General features: G+C 47.1%; 2 protein-coding genes across 6 annotated transcripts in view; one reads left to right on the top strand and one right to left on the bottom strand.

The window, feature by feature from the left end:
- The window catches only part of LOC127585530 (serine/threonine-protein kinase BRSK2-like), a 163,811-nt gene extending 150,126 nt beyond the window's left edge, over window positions 1–13,685 (top strand). For 4 of the 5 annotated variants that reach the window (XM_052043069.1, XM_052043068.1, XM_052043071.1 and 1 more), the window contains 5 exons: window positions 778–823; window positions 3,815–3,938; window positions 5,423–5,603; window positions 7,242–7,331; window positions 10,743–13,633. In XM_052043069.1, the coding sequence (XP_051899029.1) occupies window positions 778–823; window positions 3,815–3,938; window positions 5,423–5,603; window positions 7,242–7,331; window positions 10,743–10,927 (626 nt within the window). In that variant the 3' untranslated portion in view covers window positions 10,928–13,633. Of the gene's footprint in view, window positions 1–777; window positions 824–3,814; window positions 3,939–5,422; window positions 5,604–7,241; window positions 7,332–10,742 lie in introns of all 5 variants that reach the window. The other variant, XM_052043072.1, reaches the window with a different exon arrangement.
- The window catches only part of LOC127585534 (MOB kinase activator 2-like), a 507,209-nt gene that overhangs the window by 451,330 nt on the left and 40,452 nt on the right, over window positions 1–15,427 (bottom strand). The gene's annotated exons all lie outside the window — the stretch shown is intronic.

Here is a 15,427-nt window from a genome sequence, read left to right as displayed (position 1 = left end):
AAACGTCGACAATTCCTTCACCCCCCCCACTGATGCTGCTCGACCTGCTGAGTTCCTTCAGAAGTTTGCTTTTTGCAAAGTGTCAAGAGCAGGAAAGTGCAGCTAACAATAACTCAAAGAGCCAACGATATCTCGATGGGTCTTCCTTCGCAACGTCACTCTGTGATTCTCATCTGGAAAAGCGGACTCCATTCCTTCTGATGACTGGTTAAGATGAGAAGAGTGTCCGTAGGTCCCGGAGTAAATGCCAGCGCCGCTCCTGGACTTCAGATCCAGAAAGCTGCCAGGTTACTGATCCAGGTTTGCCGCTGGATGTGTCAACCATTGGCTCCAGTCTGACCCTCGCCAGAGAGGGTTAAAAGCATCTTGGGGGATTCTGTCTTCCTGCCACCATCTGATGAGCATTACTGGAGGGGAGGTGTTTTGGGGGGGTGGAGAAAGGGTCAGTGTTCACCTGTGACACGCCATGTTGCTGTCTGAGCTTACACCTGTACGACAGGCTCATACTGTCCACACTGGGCAAGAGTGCCGGGGAAATGAGGACCCAGCAGCAATGTTACTGCATTCTGTGGGGGTGAGGGTGGGCTTTGGGTTCTCAGCAGCAACACTGCTGCATTGTCAGGGCGGGTAGACTTTGCTCCATGTCCTTATCTCAGACTGAAGACCCAGGAATCCTGAGTGCAAACTGTTAATGAGCTGGTTATCTGTGGAGACATTGACTGATCCAAATTCTCTCTCTCTCTCTCTCTCTCTCATTCCTTCTCCCCATCCACCCAGTACCAACGGAGGAAATGTCGAGCCTAACGCCAGAATCATCTCCAGAGTAAGTTTGGCTGTTTGCACAGAATGGGCGGACTGATGGTGGGCTCCCACCAGCGGACACACCATCACCTCTCACTCTTCCCTCAGTCTCCATTCTGTCCTCTCTCTCCTCAGGCCCCTGCTCTTTATTGTATTTCTGTTTTATTGCTCTGATACCCCTGGGTTCTCTCTGCTCTTCTTGTTCATCCCTTGCACTCCTGCCTCTGTCTCCTACGTTGTTTCCTTGTTCACCTCCCTGGAACCTAAGGAGTAGGAGCAGGAGTTGCCATTCAGCCGTTTGAGCCTTTCAACAGGATCGTAGTTCAGTCTATTGTCACGTACGCCAAGGTGCAACGAAAATCCTTGCTTGTGTGAAGCTCCCAGAGTAAAGAGTACTCATGGTAATAATACATACAATAAATACAGCGATGAATGCAAAACAACAGAATGGGGCAAAGACTGTAGTGGGAACTGAAGTAGAGCAAAAAAAAATGCTGAAGTGACAATAACACAAGAGGGAGAGTTAAGGGTTCAAGATCGTGGCAGCATCACCGGGAAGGGGATGTGAAGGAGGTGATCGGTTCAGGAGTCTGACAGCAGCGGGGAAGAAGCTGTTCCTGACTCTGGACGTCGGGGCTTTCAAGCTCCTGTGTCTTCTCCCAGAAGGTAGAAGAGGGAAAAGGGAATGGCCGGGGTGGCAGGCATCCTTGACGATATTTGACTGGATGGGAGGAAGTGACGAGCCTGTGACGGACCGGCCAGTGTTTACTGCTCTCTGCAGGTTCCGTCGGTCCAGAGCAGAGCAGTTGCCATCCCAGGCTGGGATACAACCCATCAGGGTACTTTCTGCATCTGTAGAAGTTCAAGAGAATCCTCGTGGCTGATCCCTGTAATCCTTGACACCCTCTCTGGCAGTCTAAACATCTGCCTATGGTGGCCTTAAATATATTGAGTGACACTGCCTTCACTGATGAAAAACACGATGATGCTGGAGGAACTCAGCAGGTCAGGCAGCATCCGTGGAGAAAAGCAGGCGGTCAACGTTTCGGGTCAGGATCCTTGTTCAGGACTGAAGATAGGTAAAGGAGAAGCCCAATATATAGGAGGGAAAAGCAGAGCAGTGATAGGTGGACAAAAGAGGGGAGGTGGGGTGGGCACAAGGTGGTGATAGGTAGATGCGGGTAAGAGATGGTGATGGGCAGGTGTGGGGGAGGAGGGGAGAGCAGATCCACCGGGGGAGGGGTCAAAGGTAAGGAGAGAGGGGGGAGAAAAGGGGATAGAAAAAAGAGAGATGAGAAGAAGCATGGTGTGTGTGTGTGGGGGGGGGGGGGGGGCGGTGGGGATTACCTAAAGTGGAAGAATTCAATGTTCATGCCGTTAGGCTGCAAGGTTCCAAGACAGAAAGTGAGGTGCTGTTCCTCCAGTTTGCGCTTGGAATTCTCCTGGCGGTGGAGGAGGCCGAGGACTGATATACCTGTGATAGTGTGGGACGGGCAGTTGAAGTGACTGGCAACGGGGAGATGCAGGTCGCGGTTACGGACGGAGCGCAGGTGTCCTGTGAAACGGTCACCTAGTCTGCGTTTGGTGTCCCCAGTGTAGAGGAGGTTTCTCTGGTGACATTGCCTTCACTGCTCGTTGCGGTAGGGAATTCCAAATATTCACAAGCCCCTTTGTTTTAATGGGCAACCCCTTATTCTGAATATACGCCTCCTCATTCTAGATTCCCTCCCCCTGCCCCTCCACCCTCCCCACTAGGAGAAGCATCCTTTCAGCATCTCCCCTTCTGTTGCCATAAGATCCCCTCTCAGTCTTCTAAACTCCAGAAAATATAAACCCAATCTGCTGAACCTTTCCCCGAAAGTCAACCTCTACAAACATAGCTCGACCATACTTTATTGCATTACATGGCATTGACCAGTTGGAACAGAAGATGCATCTTTGGCCTTACTGAAAATCTGTAATTATCCCAAAACTGGCTGGTTAAATATCCTTAGTACAGTTTCACCAAAGCTACAACTCTACATTAAATGTATTCCATGCCCCACTGTGTGTGGGATTGACTCCCTCATTGGTTCTTCACTTGCATGGTCACCTGGTGGGATCCTCAGTGGATCTTTATTCTGGTCCTGTTGTGCATTGTCACATGAGCACAGGTAGAACTAATCTCCGCTTTAGCTCCACGAGGAGCCTCCCATATCCGCTGCTGAACTGGCATGGAACTCAAGATTTGAAGCCTCGCCAGTGCTGTCAGTCCCCGAGGAATGGAAACTGATCCTTGGATGTCCAGCTGCCTGCAGCAACATTATCTCCCTGGGTGCTCCGGTTTCCTCCCACATCCGAAAGATGTGCTGGTAGGTTAATTGGCCACTGTAAATTACCTTGGTGTGAGTTGAGGGAGTTAATAGGCATGTGAGATCAAATGAGTTGCAGGAAAATAAAGGAGGGAATGTAATTGATGAGATTACTCCGGGAGTGAGCATAAACTCAGTGGGCTGAATGGCCTCCTTCTCTGTCCTAAGGAAAATATGAAAAAAATATAACTTTTATTTTTCTGGGAGTGTTTAACAATACAGCATGGAGGGGCTTTACCCTGTATCTAATCCTGCCTTGGGTGTGTGTGATGGGACAGAGGGAGCTTTACTCTGTACTTAACCCTTGCTGTGTCTGCTCTGGGAGTGTTTGAGGAAACAATGTAGACGAAGCTTTAATCTGTATTTAACCCTTGCTGTCCTGCTACCGGAGTGTTTGAGGGGATAGTGTAGCCTTGTGATATGTGACTGTGCCGATCCTGCACTGTTAATACCTGGGAGACATTTTCTAGATGAGACAGCATGGGTTAGATACGGGATTAGCACGGGTGGCATACAGGGTAAAGCTCCCTCTACACTGTCCCATCAAACACTGGGTCCATTTCACTCCACACCTGTGATCTGGCAGCTCGCCACCCCACCACCCCCCCCCCCCCCCCCCCCACTGTGCTTGCTGAATAAAGTCTGTTTTCTTTATCTTGCAGACTTGCTAAGAAGTCATGGTTTGGAAACTTTATTAATTTGGACAAAGAGGAACAGATATTTGTTGTCATCAGGGATAAACCTCTGAGCTCCATCAAAGCAGACATTGTTCACGCCTTCCTCTCGGTGAGATCACAATTATTTCTTCTTCCCAAGGTAGCTTAAATACATTTTGACCTCTCTCAGACAGAGGAGCATAGCCCCAGGTTTGTGCCGTCTTAGCCAATCTCAACTAGGCTCCTTGTCTTTGAGAGGGGAAGAGGAAATATTTAACTCTGTTTCTATTGACCTCTCCCCAGTTTGGAAATAGCATGCACATTATATGAGGTGAGGGAATGATCACAGGCGGGTATTGGGCTGATGTTAGAGACCTGGTTGTCCTCCTCCCTTGCACTAGGTCTTCAGCAGGTCAGGGCTTGGAGGAACATGCAGTCCTTGCTGTTTTATGATGGTGATAGAATATAATTGCTACCTACGAGCAGGTACCTACAAAGTTCACACAGACAAGGGGAGCAAGGCTGTGTGCTGGAACAAACAATCTGCTGGAGGAACTCAGCAGGTCAAGCAGTATCTGTGGGAGGAAAGGAACCATCGACATTTTGGGATTAAATCCGAGTGCTGCCCCACTTCCGTTGAAGAATCAGGGCGCTACCTGTTCAGGCTTTTTTTCCCTTTGTTTCTGAAGGAGGTTGATTCAGTGATTACAGCATCACATTATGACAATGCTACAATATTCCACGATTCACACTACTTACAGTCTATAACTCCAAATTACAACACAATCACCTTTATCTAGAATGCACTCGAGCTCCAGAGGTGCCCACCGGTCCTGAAAGGCCCCCAGTGTACCTGCGAATACCACTTGCTCCTTCTCCAGGGAGACACACGGGCACGGACGTAACTCCAGAAGAGGGGCAGGCACTCAGCTCAGGCAGAACCCTCCACCGCCCACCGCCGCTGTTCAGGCCTCCTGTCAAGGGCCGGGGAGGGGTAGGTGGTGGTGTGATGAACCCAGGCTGTCCGAAAGCACTTTATGGTCAACAAAGTAAAGCATATTCGCTGTTGTAATGTAGGAAACTCGGTAACCAAATTGTACGCAGCACAAACTGCAGTGTGATAATATGCTTTGTTCATTGAAGGATACGTATGAGTCAGGAAGCAGAATTAATTTACAGCAAATGCTTTAAAATAGATTGTGGGAAAGTATAAACAGGTCTGTTTCCCATTTAATTTTGGATAAGGTAACAGGCAGCAAGTGCACCTCATGGGGGAGTGCATCTTGGTGACTTTGATCGAGAGATGTTGGCCAAGGAACATGCATCAGCTAAGACACATACATTTCCTTATCATCGGCGAGGAAATCCCCTGAATGTCAGTAACCCTGGTGCTGGAAGTAAAACCAGGTCTGAGGCCAGGGCTAGTTCCTCAGGCAGGTGCCACAGTTTAGGGCAGGAAAATCTGGGCCTTCCTGATAGTATTCACGTGGTGAATGGTCACTTTTCAATCAGAGGGAAGGGCTGTTATTGCATGAGAAGCTCGATCCCATCGGGATCCTTGGGGATTAAGGGAATGCCAGGAATTCACACCCCAATAACCGTTGTTTCCTGCAGATTCCCAGTTTGAGTCACAGCGTTATATCACAGACGAGTTTCCGTGCAGAGTACAAATCAGTAGGGGGACCGACTGTCTTCCAGAAACCGGTGAAATTCCAGGTGGACATCACGTATGCAGAAGGGACTGAGGCACAGAAAGAGAATGGGATTTATTCCGTCACTTTCACATTAATGTCAGGTGAGGAACATTGAGGGAGAGCTCTTCAATTCCTGGGATTTATAGGAAATCTCATTTTTGTTTTCTCCCTCTCGTGTGGGACAGCTCGGTCTAATGGCCAGTTGTGTGGGGTGAGAAATGCCTGTGTGTGAATTCTATTTGGGTGAAGTGGTCACTGCACTTCAGGGTCCACACAGACTTGACAGAGTGGGTCTAATGCAAAGAGGTCCAAGATGACCATCGGTGCTGCTGCATTCTTCCTGTGACTCATCGGTCTTCCCTGTGTGCTGTGGATTCCTCCCACATCCCAATTATGTGCTGGTTGGTAGGTTAATTGGCTGCTGTAAAATTACACCTGGGGAGAAGGGAGGTAGGGGTTAATGGGACGAGGGAGATAGTTCCCTGGAAATATGAAGGGGAATGAGACTGAAGGGATTGTGTTGAGATCCAGCATAGACTAGGTGGACTGAAGGGCCTCTCTTATGCTGTAAGCTGAGAAATTTGAGAGTAGCCTCCGCTGCACAGACTTGACACCAACACACAGGAGAACACGCATGCACACACAATCCAGTCCATCCTCTTTTCCTCTCCTTCCCCCCACCACATACACATCCCCCCACCCTGATCCCCTCCCTCCGTTCACCAGTCAGTCAGCCCTGCCTCTATCCTCCTCCCCCTCACTGCCTCCATCACTCCCCCTACTCCCGCCAGCTCTCAGTTCCACCTCCTTTCCTCTTCTTTGTTCATTTCACCCCACCCTCCCTGCTCCCAACAGCCTGGACTATTGACTCAGAAGCTTGAGTTCAAACCCCATGGCAGCTGGAGAATTTCCATTCAAATAACTACATAAAATAACTAGAATAATTAATAGAAACTTCCAAGTTGTCATAAAATCCCAAGTGGTTCACTAATCTCCTTCAAGGAAAGAAATCTGTTGTAACTACTCAGTCTGGTCTGTATGTGACTCCAGACCCACCAATTTGGTTGACCCATAAACTGCCCCTTAGTTTGGAGGCAATTAAGGGTGGACAATAAATGCTGGTGAGGTCCACGGCCTGTGAATGGATGAATAAACATTGAGGTATGGTCTGATCAAGATGTTTAAAATGGGCACAAGCTCAGAACCAGATAAGATGGGAAGCAGCAAACATTCCTTCAAAGAAAGTGTGGCAGAAACTTGGGACAGTTCCACCTCCTAAAGATTACAGGGAAGGATTAGCATTTGTGAGAAGATTGCCAGCATAAACTTCTGGGAATGGAATGTTTTGCAGAACCAGGAAGGTGCCTTTCCCTGAAAGACACCAAAATGGTACATTTAAAACAAAATTCATTTCATGAATTTTACCATTAGTCAGCCCCGCCTCTTTCCTCTTCCCCTCACTGTCTCCGTCACTCTCCGAGTCCTGCCTCCCCTCAGCTCCCCATCCTGCATTCACTTTCTTTCCTCTTCCTTCTTCCTTTCACCCCCCCCCCCCCCCGCTCCCAACATCCTGCACTATTGGTTTCATTTCACCAATGTTGTCGATTGTCCCACAAATTATCAGATCGAACCCACTCACTTGCTACAGCAGGAGTTGAACTGACAACCGTTTGAGAGACCACCACCGTAACCCCTGTATGTAATGGCTTCAGTATTAACAAGCTCTTCGTCTTCCTCAGGACCCAGCCGCAGGTTTAAAAGGGTTGTGGAAACAATTCAAGCACAGTTGTTAAGTGCACATGATCAGCCTTTGGTTCAAGCGCTTGCAGGTACGTGGTCAACGCAGCTCACGCTGTGCAATACGGTTGCTGTTGGTTTTGTACACATGTTTGTAAGACCGTAGACAACAGTGCATGGTTCCTATTGGAATGTGATCTGCGTTATAGCCATTGGGTATTCGTTGGGAATGCAGTCTGGAGGTACTGAGGAGCTTAAGGGGTTAGGATGGGATCAAGCAAACTGTAGTGCAGTGGTTAAGTCAGTGGACTAGCAGGCAGAGCTCTGGACCTTTGATTTAGAGACACGAGTTCAAATCCCACCCTGGCATCTGGGGAACTTAAAGTAATTAAATAAATCTATAACTTTTTTGCACATAACGGTGATCATGAAATGACAGGATTCTCATAAAAACATTCCTGGTTTAGTAATGACAGTAGGAGGAGCTCTGCTAGTCTGGCCCAGACCCACCACTTTGGCTTACTCTGCTGGTGACCTCTCTACCTCATGGATAAATTTTAGAGTCATAGTCATAGAAAGATACAGCAAGTTTTTTACACAGAGAGTGGTGGGTGCCTGGAACATGCTGCCAGGGGAGGAGGTGGAAGCAGATACGATAGTAACGTTTAAGAGGCATTTCGACAGACACATGAACAGGCAGGGAATGGAGGGAAATAGAACATATGCAGGCAGATGGGATTGTCAGGTTGGCATCACGTCCCAAAATACTTTACAGCCAACAAAGAACCTTTGAAGTTTCATCGCTGTTACAACAGAAGTAATACACTAGCTCATTTTTGCAGCAAGCTCCCACAAACAGCAAAGTGATAATAACCACATATCTCTCCTTTGTGGCGATAGTTAAGGACACATGTTCTTCCAAAACTAAGGGTCACTGTTTAAAAAATAAGGGGACATCCATTTAAAGAAAGAGACGAGGTGACTTTTTTTCTCTCAGAGGATCACGTCCTTGCTTCCCCTGCTCTTTGAGGAAGAGAGTTCAAGAGTCTGGGAATATTGATAAGCCAGCGTGTGAAAGATTACAAGGGTAGAGTCGAGGTTATAATCAGGTCAACCACGATTTTAATGAATGGCAGAACAGGCTCGAGGGGCCAAATGACCTACTCATGCTCCCAGTTCATGTGCTCTTCATTGAAATAATGCAAAGGGATCTTTGACACCCAACTGGAGCAGACAGGATCCCATTTTAACACTTTAATGCTACCTTCAACAGTGCTCTCTTGGTCCTGCACTGGTGTATCAGCCTACATCTTTGTGCTCTGATCTCTGCAATGGGACTTTAGAGCCAGAATTTAGTGAGTGAGGCGGAAGTGCTATCCACTGAGCCATAGCTGAAGAATTGTTGTAGCTTGGATTTGGGAGGCTATGGTGTCCCAGAGCAGGGACAAGGAGGAACTCAGCCAGAGATTCTGCTATTGATAAATATCCAGTTACCATAAGATAGAGGATAGAATTAGGCCATTCGGCCCATCAAGTCTGCTCCGTCATTCAAGCATGGCTGATTTTTCTTAACCCCATTCTCCTACCTTCTCCCCATAACCCCTTTACCAATCAAGAACCAATCAATCTCTGCCTTAAGTACACCCAATAACTTGGCCTCCACAGCCCTCTGTGACAATGAATTCCGCAGATTCACCACCCTCTGGCTGAAGAAATTCCTTCTCATCTCAGTTCTAAAGGGATGTCCCTTTATTCTGAGGCTGTGCCCTCGGATCCTAGACTCTCCTACCAATGGAAACATCCCCCCATGTCCACTCTATCCAAGCCTTTCAGTATCCGGTAGGTTTCAATGAGGTCCCACCTCATTCTTCTGAACTCCACCAAGTACAGGCCCAGAAACATCAAACGCTTCTCATAAGCTGGAAACCACAAGCATGATGAATTGAATATCTCCACAGCCCCTGGTTAAGAAGCATCGTGATTTCAAGATTCTTTCCCTCATCCTGGAGGCTCTGATCTTCTCCACACCAACCATCTGAGATCTTTCTGTTCCTCTCATTCTGGTTTCCTACACATACCAAATTTTATTGTCTTTGTGCCTTCAGCTGCCTGAGCCCCTGGGTCTGGAGTTCCCTCCTTAACCCTCTGCTCCTTTAACACATGCTTCAACCAAGCTTCTGGTCACCTGCTCTGCTATTTCCTTATATGGCTTGATAGCAGGCACCATATTGCTAGATTAAAGATGCTGTATTAATGGAAGCAGATGTTGAAACCCACTTAGGAAAAATGACAATGTAGGTGATGGAGAGGTTATGACACATAAACTTCAACAAGGAGCACGACCAGAATGGGGAGACAGGGTTATCGCAGGAATGCCTGAGTGACGTGAATTTTTGCCATAATTGTTAGACTATGATGAGTGTCTGGGAAAGTGTCTAGTATTTCTGACCTTTTCTCGGGATTTGGGTTGCACAGCGGTGCAGCAGGTAGTGCCGTTGCCTCACAGCTCCAGCGACGCAGGTTCAATCCTGACCTCCTGTGTGCAGTTTGCATGTTCTCCCTGTGACCACCTGGGTTTCCTTCAGGAGCTCCAGTTCATAGAATCATAGAACAGTACAGCACATTACAGGCCCTTCGGCCCTCAATGTTGTGCTGACCTTTAAACCTCGCCCAAGACTATCTAACCCCTCCCTCCCACATATCCCTCTATTTTAAATTCCTCCATATGCTTATCTACCAGTCTCTTGAATTTGACCAATATACCTGCCTCCAACACCGCCCCAGGCAGCGCATTCCATGCCCCAACCACTCTCGGGTGAAAAACCTCCCTCTGATGTCTCCCTTGAACTTTCCACCCATTACTTTAAAGCCATGTCCTCTTGTATTGAGCATTGGTGCCCTGGGAAAGAGGCGCTGGCTGTCTACTCTATCTATTCCTCTTAATATTTTATACGCCTCTATTATGTCTCCCCTCATCCTCCTTCTCTCCAAAGAGTAAAGCCCTAGCTCCCTTAGTCTCTCCTCATAATGCATACTCTCCAAACCAGGCAGCATCCTGGTAAATCTCCTCTGCACCCTTTCCAACGCTTCCACATCCTTCCTATAATGAGATGACCAGAACTGGACACAGTACTCCAAGTGTGGTCTAACCAGAGTTTTGTAAAGCTGCAGGTTGGTGGGTTAATTGGTCACTGTAAATTGCCCTCAGTGTGTAGGTGATGGGTAGAATCTGGGGGGAGGGGAGGATGGGAAAGGGGGGGGGGGGGAACTATCAAGTGGAATTTTAATGGAATGGTGCTTTGTGGTCAGCGTAGACTGAGTGGGATGAAGGGCCTGTTTCCCTGCTGTATGACTGTGACTCTATTTCCATGGATTCTATGTGAAATGTTAATCTGACTTTTCCCAAATTCCATCAGCACAGTTTTCCATCTTTGCTTTCTCAATTTCTACCCCAGCAGATTGTTATCTGTTTTCTTCTTTACTCTCTCTCTCTGGCATTACAGATGAGAAAAACGGGCAGTTTAGCCACCCTTCAGGGACACCAATCCGAGGAGCCCAGAGCATGCCCAGGGCATGGAACGATTCCGAGTCTGTGGAGCACTTCAGGCGAGGAGATTCCAAGCACTCGTCCTCCTTGAAAGAGAAACCCAAGCTCTTATCCACCAATGGCACCCAAAGTCAACCGTAAACTCATCTAGCAAAAATCTGACAAACTGATTTGAAAAAAGGAGACATCTCATGTTGTCTTTGCGAGGATGTAAATATCTTTAAACAAGAAGAGAAATGGAGCTGGATACGACCTCTATAGTCCCATTTCATCTCATTGTATGGGCCACCACTTTGGGGATGGGACCCACACATTCTGAGTTGATGCACCCATTACATTCAAGTCTGCTTCAGGAAATTACGGGACTGGTTTCCACGCCAGGATAATGTGGGATTGAGGGTCACGTTGCCCTGGAAACCTACCCTCCCCCACTTCTCTTCCTCTATTCCCGTCAGGGAGGGATAGCTGCTCATGCAATTTGGCCACAAAATTTAGCAGAATCCTCTTCCTCTGTGCATCTAACTTGTTGCAGCCACGTGGGACAAGTCAAAGGGAAGGCAAGTACGCTTCTGTTCTTTGCCACTTCATTGGCAACACTGCGCAGAACCAGTCCTGTTTTATGCAAACACTGCCTGTCCTGGCTGAGCACAGGAGGCTTCCGTAGCGACGTACAGGAGCCTAGGCCCCTGAAGCAAGCACAAACCATCAATTGTACTGTTAAGCGAATGGCTTCAAAAGGGCAAGGAAACAAAACTCAGCTGCTGTTTTGAAAACTCTTGAGACATTTCACATTTCCAGTGTTAACCACCTTCTCAATCCCTTGCCCCATGGTTGTAGAGAAACCCACTTTCAGATGTTGTGTTTTAATTCCAGAAGGATTTTTTTTGTTACTTTCTGCTACGCATCTGACACCGCTGTGGATGAAGCTTCCTATTAAGAGTGGTCCCGGGGGAACCAGAGAGGAGCTCTGCATTCTAGATAGCAATTCCAAGCTAACCTCTGACCTGCATTTTAGAGCAGAACCCGACTCCCTGGGTTGGAAAAGTCTGACTCTGGTGCACCTGTTGGAAATACAGACCACTCAGCCTCTCAAACCATGATTGGGTGGAATAGCAGAGCAGTCCTACCCTGGTTCCAAGAGGCTCTTTGTTCCCCCCCACAGCTTCCCCTTCAAGTCACAGGGGTACAACACAAGAGAAAGAAGTAGGCAAGATCATGGCAAAAGACACTAACATGACATGGGACAGGTGGGTTAAGTTTAGCTTTTCCACTAACAGTTGCTGTGTTTTACACTCCAATCGATTTCCCTCTTCACTAAATTCAAGGCACAAACTATTAAAGTTGCTAAAACAGAAACAGTGATGAAGGGAAGGGATCTGGGCTAAAGATGAAGCAGACACGTGGAACTCGGAACTAGTCACTCCTGACTTGGTCTATCTGCCTCTGGCTCAGACAGCTCCAGAAACAGTCAACATTCAGATAGCGGCAAGAACAGCAACATAATTTGATAAGCCGAGAGATCCTGGTCCATTATTTCATAACTATTTGTAATCAACGTGGATTGCAAAGGCTTTGTCACAAGAAATCTCCACCCCAGACAAAATTAGCTGTTACCATTGCAACTTGTGGTAAAGATATCTTGGTACAATCCTTCTGTTCAATACCAAGTAGGGTTTACAGATGGAATACAAACCCATCGGAAAAATTTATACCAGTTGAAAGTTGTTCAACACTCCCCCCATGTTGCAATTCCTTCCCACACTCACTCAAAGGTGCTGACCCTTGCTGGGAGCACGATACATAATCTGCATGTAGAGCACAAATTCATCCCCACCCCTCCAACCTCAATCTGACACTGCCTGCATTGTCTTGAAAGGTGAGGGGTGGGGGAAGGTAGTAGATCACTGGGACATCTACCAAGAGGATTTCCTCCAATCACAGACCCAGATTTCCCAACTAAGATTGACTGCTCACAGAAATTAGATGTTGGAAGAGACCAGAGAGGCAGAGTTTGTGACACAACTTTGAAATTCCCTGGGTTTCTCTGAATCACTCCAGTGTTTTGTGTTGGAAGCTAATTAGTTCATGCTCCAATGCAAAGGTAACAGCTCATAAATGAATCCCTGAGGAAGGCTATTCAGCCCATCAATCCCTAGTCACTTTTCATCCCACCACTGCCTTGTGAATGTGCCTCCTTTAAGAAAGTGAATGGTCTGGTTTGGGTGATGGAGGTGTTGGACCTTGATTTGCTCCATAGCTCCCTCCCCTACCCCACACCGCCAACCATTCCTTCCCTCTTGTGTTTTTCCTCTATTGGCAAAGACTGGGGTATCTGGCTATTGGATCGAAGGAAAGAAACTGTGCACAGTGCCAATAGCAAGCCACACCCACCCCCCTCAAAAAAAATTTAACAGCAACACAGTTGGCATGGAAATTGGGCTGAGTAAGGGGATGAGTTATGCACCTGACAGTGGAAGATTAAATGCAAGGCCGGACAAACAAAGCATTTAGTCTTCCTTGTGTGAATCTGCCACCAATATTTTTTTCTTTAATACTCCTTCCTGGTTATAGTTCTGTACGTTGAACGCCTGTATGTACACAATGTCCAAGTGTGTGTGTATTTTTTTAAGTTAATAATATGCAGTAAAGCTGAATATGCTGTACCATCTGTTTCAGAGGTTATTATACAGCACAGCACTCAAAGAATTAATAGTTTGCTCCAGATGACTTTAAAAGCAGCAGGATGCTTACATGTAAAGTGGGCTTTTCTCCCCGCCCACCACAATTTTTTTCTTTGATTCCATCACTATAATACTTCATCAACTGAACAAACCTGTAAATTTGTATATGAATTTAGTGGGCTAGTTTAAATTAACAAATAAAGTCATATACGAGAATTGTCAGTCTACTTTTATAATTTTATTATATGCAAAGGTCAATCTGCACAAATTTAAATAAATTAAACACTAGTGGTATGCAAAGCAGCATTGCTGTGCTAGAGCGGTGCTGGCAGTCACAATCCAGAGGCTCCAACTCCAGTGCTTGTCGTTCTTGGTGGATTTGTTTCCTCATCAGGTCTCAAGGTGTATTGGTCTGCCCGGCCATCACAGCTAGAAATTGTTTCCAATTCCTTTCCTACCTCCTTCGCAGTGAACAGATCCCTGCTTTAATGTTCTTTTGGTGGAAAAGTGGCTAACAGGCAGAGTCATACAGCACAGAAACAGGCCCTTTGGCCTATGCTGACCAAGGTGCCCATCCAAGCTAGTCCCTCTTACTGCATTTGGCCCATATCCTTCTAAACCTTTCTTACCCACCTGCTTCTTGAAGTTCCCGCAGTGGCATTAATGAAATCAAGCCCAGAAGTCAGTGGGTTGGAGGAAGTATATTCTCTAATAAATACAGCACACCAAATGGAAACCTTAACATTGTAATATGCCAATGGGCATTTATTAGGAGTATCATACAAATCCTATAGCAGGACAGGTGGTCAAAGGGGTAGGTTTGAGCAGAAGCAGAGAAGTTCCAGACCTTGGGGCTGAAGGGATAGAGGGAAACTGACCATTGTCAATGGGGCATAGAAGAGCTGTACTCACTAACAGTGGGGAGTATTAAATGGTGACTATAGTTCCAACTTTTTTGCTCATGAACCACTTTTTACTAAAAGTGTCAAGACGTTGGTTATAATTACGTTGGTGAATTAAATTTCTAAAGCATTTTAAGAGCATGGAATCTTTCAAAGTTATGATCCACCTTGGCAGGGTGAATTACCATGTACAGTGGTGTACGCAAAGTCTCCATACAAACCCAAGATCATGTTTAGGATGGAGGACCTGCTCTATACATCAGGTTATGACTACTTCGCAGGAAGAGTCTCCAGATCCCAAATGACATGCTTCCATAACGGTTATGAGAGAAGGACACCCACGTGTGAATTCTTTTAATATCAGGTGATTGTTACACACCAGCTATCACACCAGTATGACAGAGGGGTTTTGGTCCAAGACATTGGAGGCCAGGCTCAGCTGCACAGATTGACCACACACTAAGCACATACTGATGCACTCTAACCCCACACACAATTTTGCCCACACCTTTTTGCCTCATCACCTTTGATCGCTCCCTACACCTTCAATTTCTCTACCTATCTTCTGCTTTCTCCATCAGTCTGACTCCTACCCAAGTCCCACACCCTCTCAGCTCCCTCCCACACAGCTCACCTTTCCTTAGCCCTTCCCTCTTCCTTTGCCTCTCCATTCCCCCCACCCTCTCCAGTCCTCTTCACCCATTTTTTAATGCCTTCCAACCCCTCCCACCCCAGGGCCACCAGTCTGAAGCCTGTGGCCTGACCCACACACCCCTCCCCAGCGGAACATTTAACAGCACACACAATGCTGCCTATTGTCAGTGATCAGGTTATAAATGCAGCCAAAGCAGACTTGAAAGTCCCAGGGCTGCCAAGCAGGGGCGACAAACAATTTGCTGGAGGGACCCAGCAGGTCGAGCAGCATCTGTGGTGGGGGGAAGGAGAGGAATTGTCCATGTTTCAGGTCGAGACCCTGCATCAGGAGTGGTTGATCTGCTGAGTTCCTCCAGCAGATTGTTTGCCGCTGCAGGTTCCAGCATCTGCAGTCTCTTGTGTCT

The sequence above is a fragment of the Pristis pectinata genome, chromosome 33, assembly GCF_009764475.1.
Source record: "Pristis pectinata isolate sPriPec2 chromosome 33, sPriPec2.1.pri, whole genome shotgun sequence".
Taxonomy (NCBI): domain Eukaryota; kingdom Metazoa; phylum Chordata; class Chondrichthyes; order Rhinopristiformes; family Pristidae; genus Pristis; species Pristis pectinata.
Note: the sequence above shows the minus strand (reverse complement) of the source record. Positions and strands in the feature narration are given on the sequence as shown.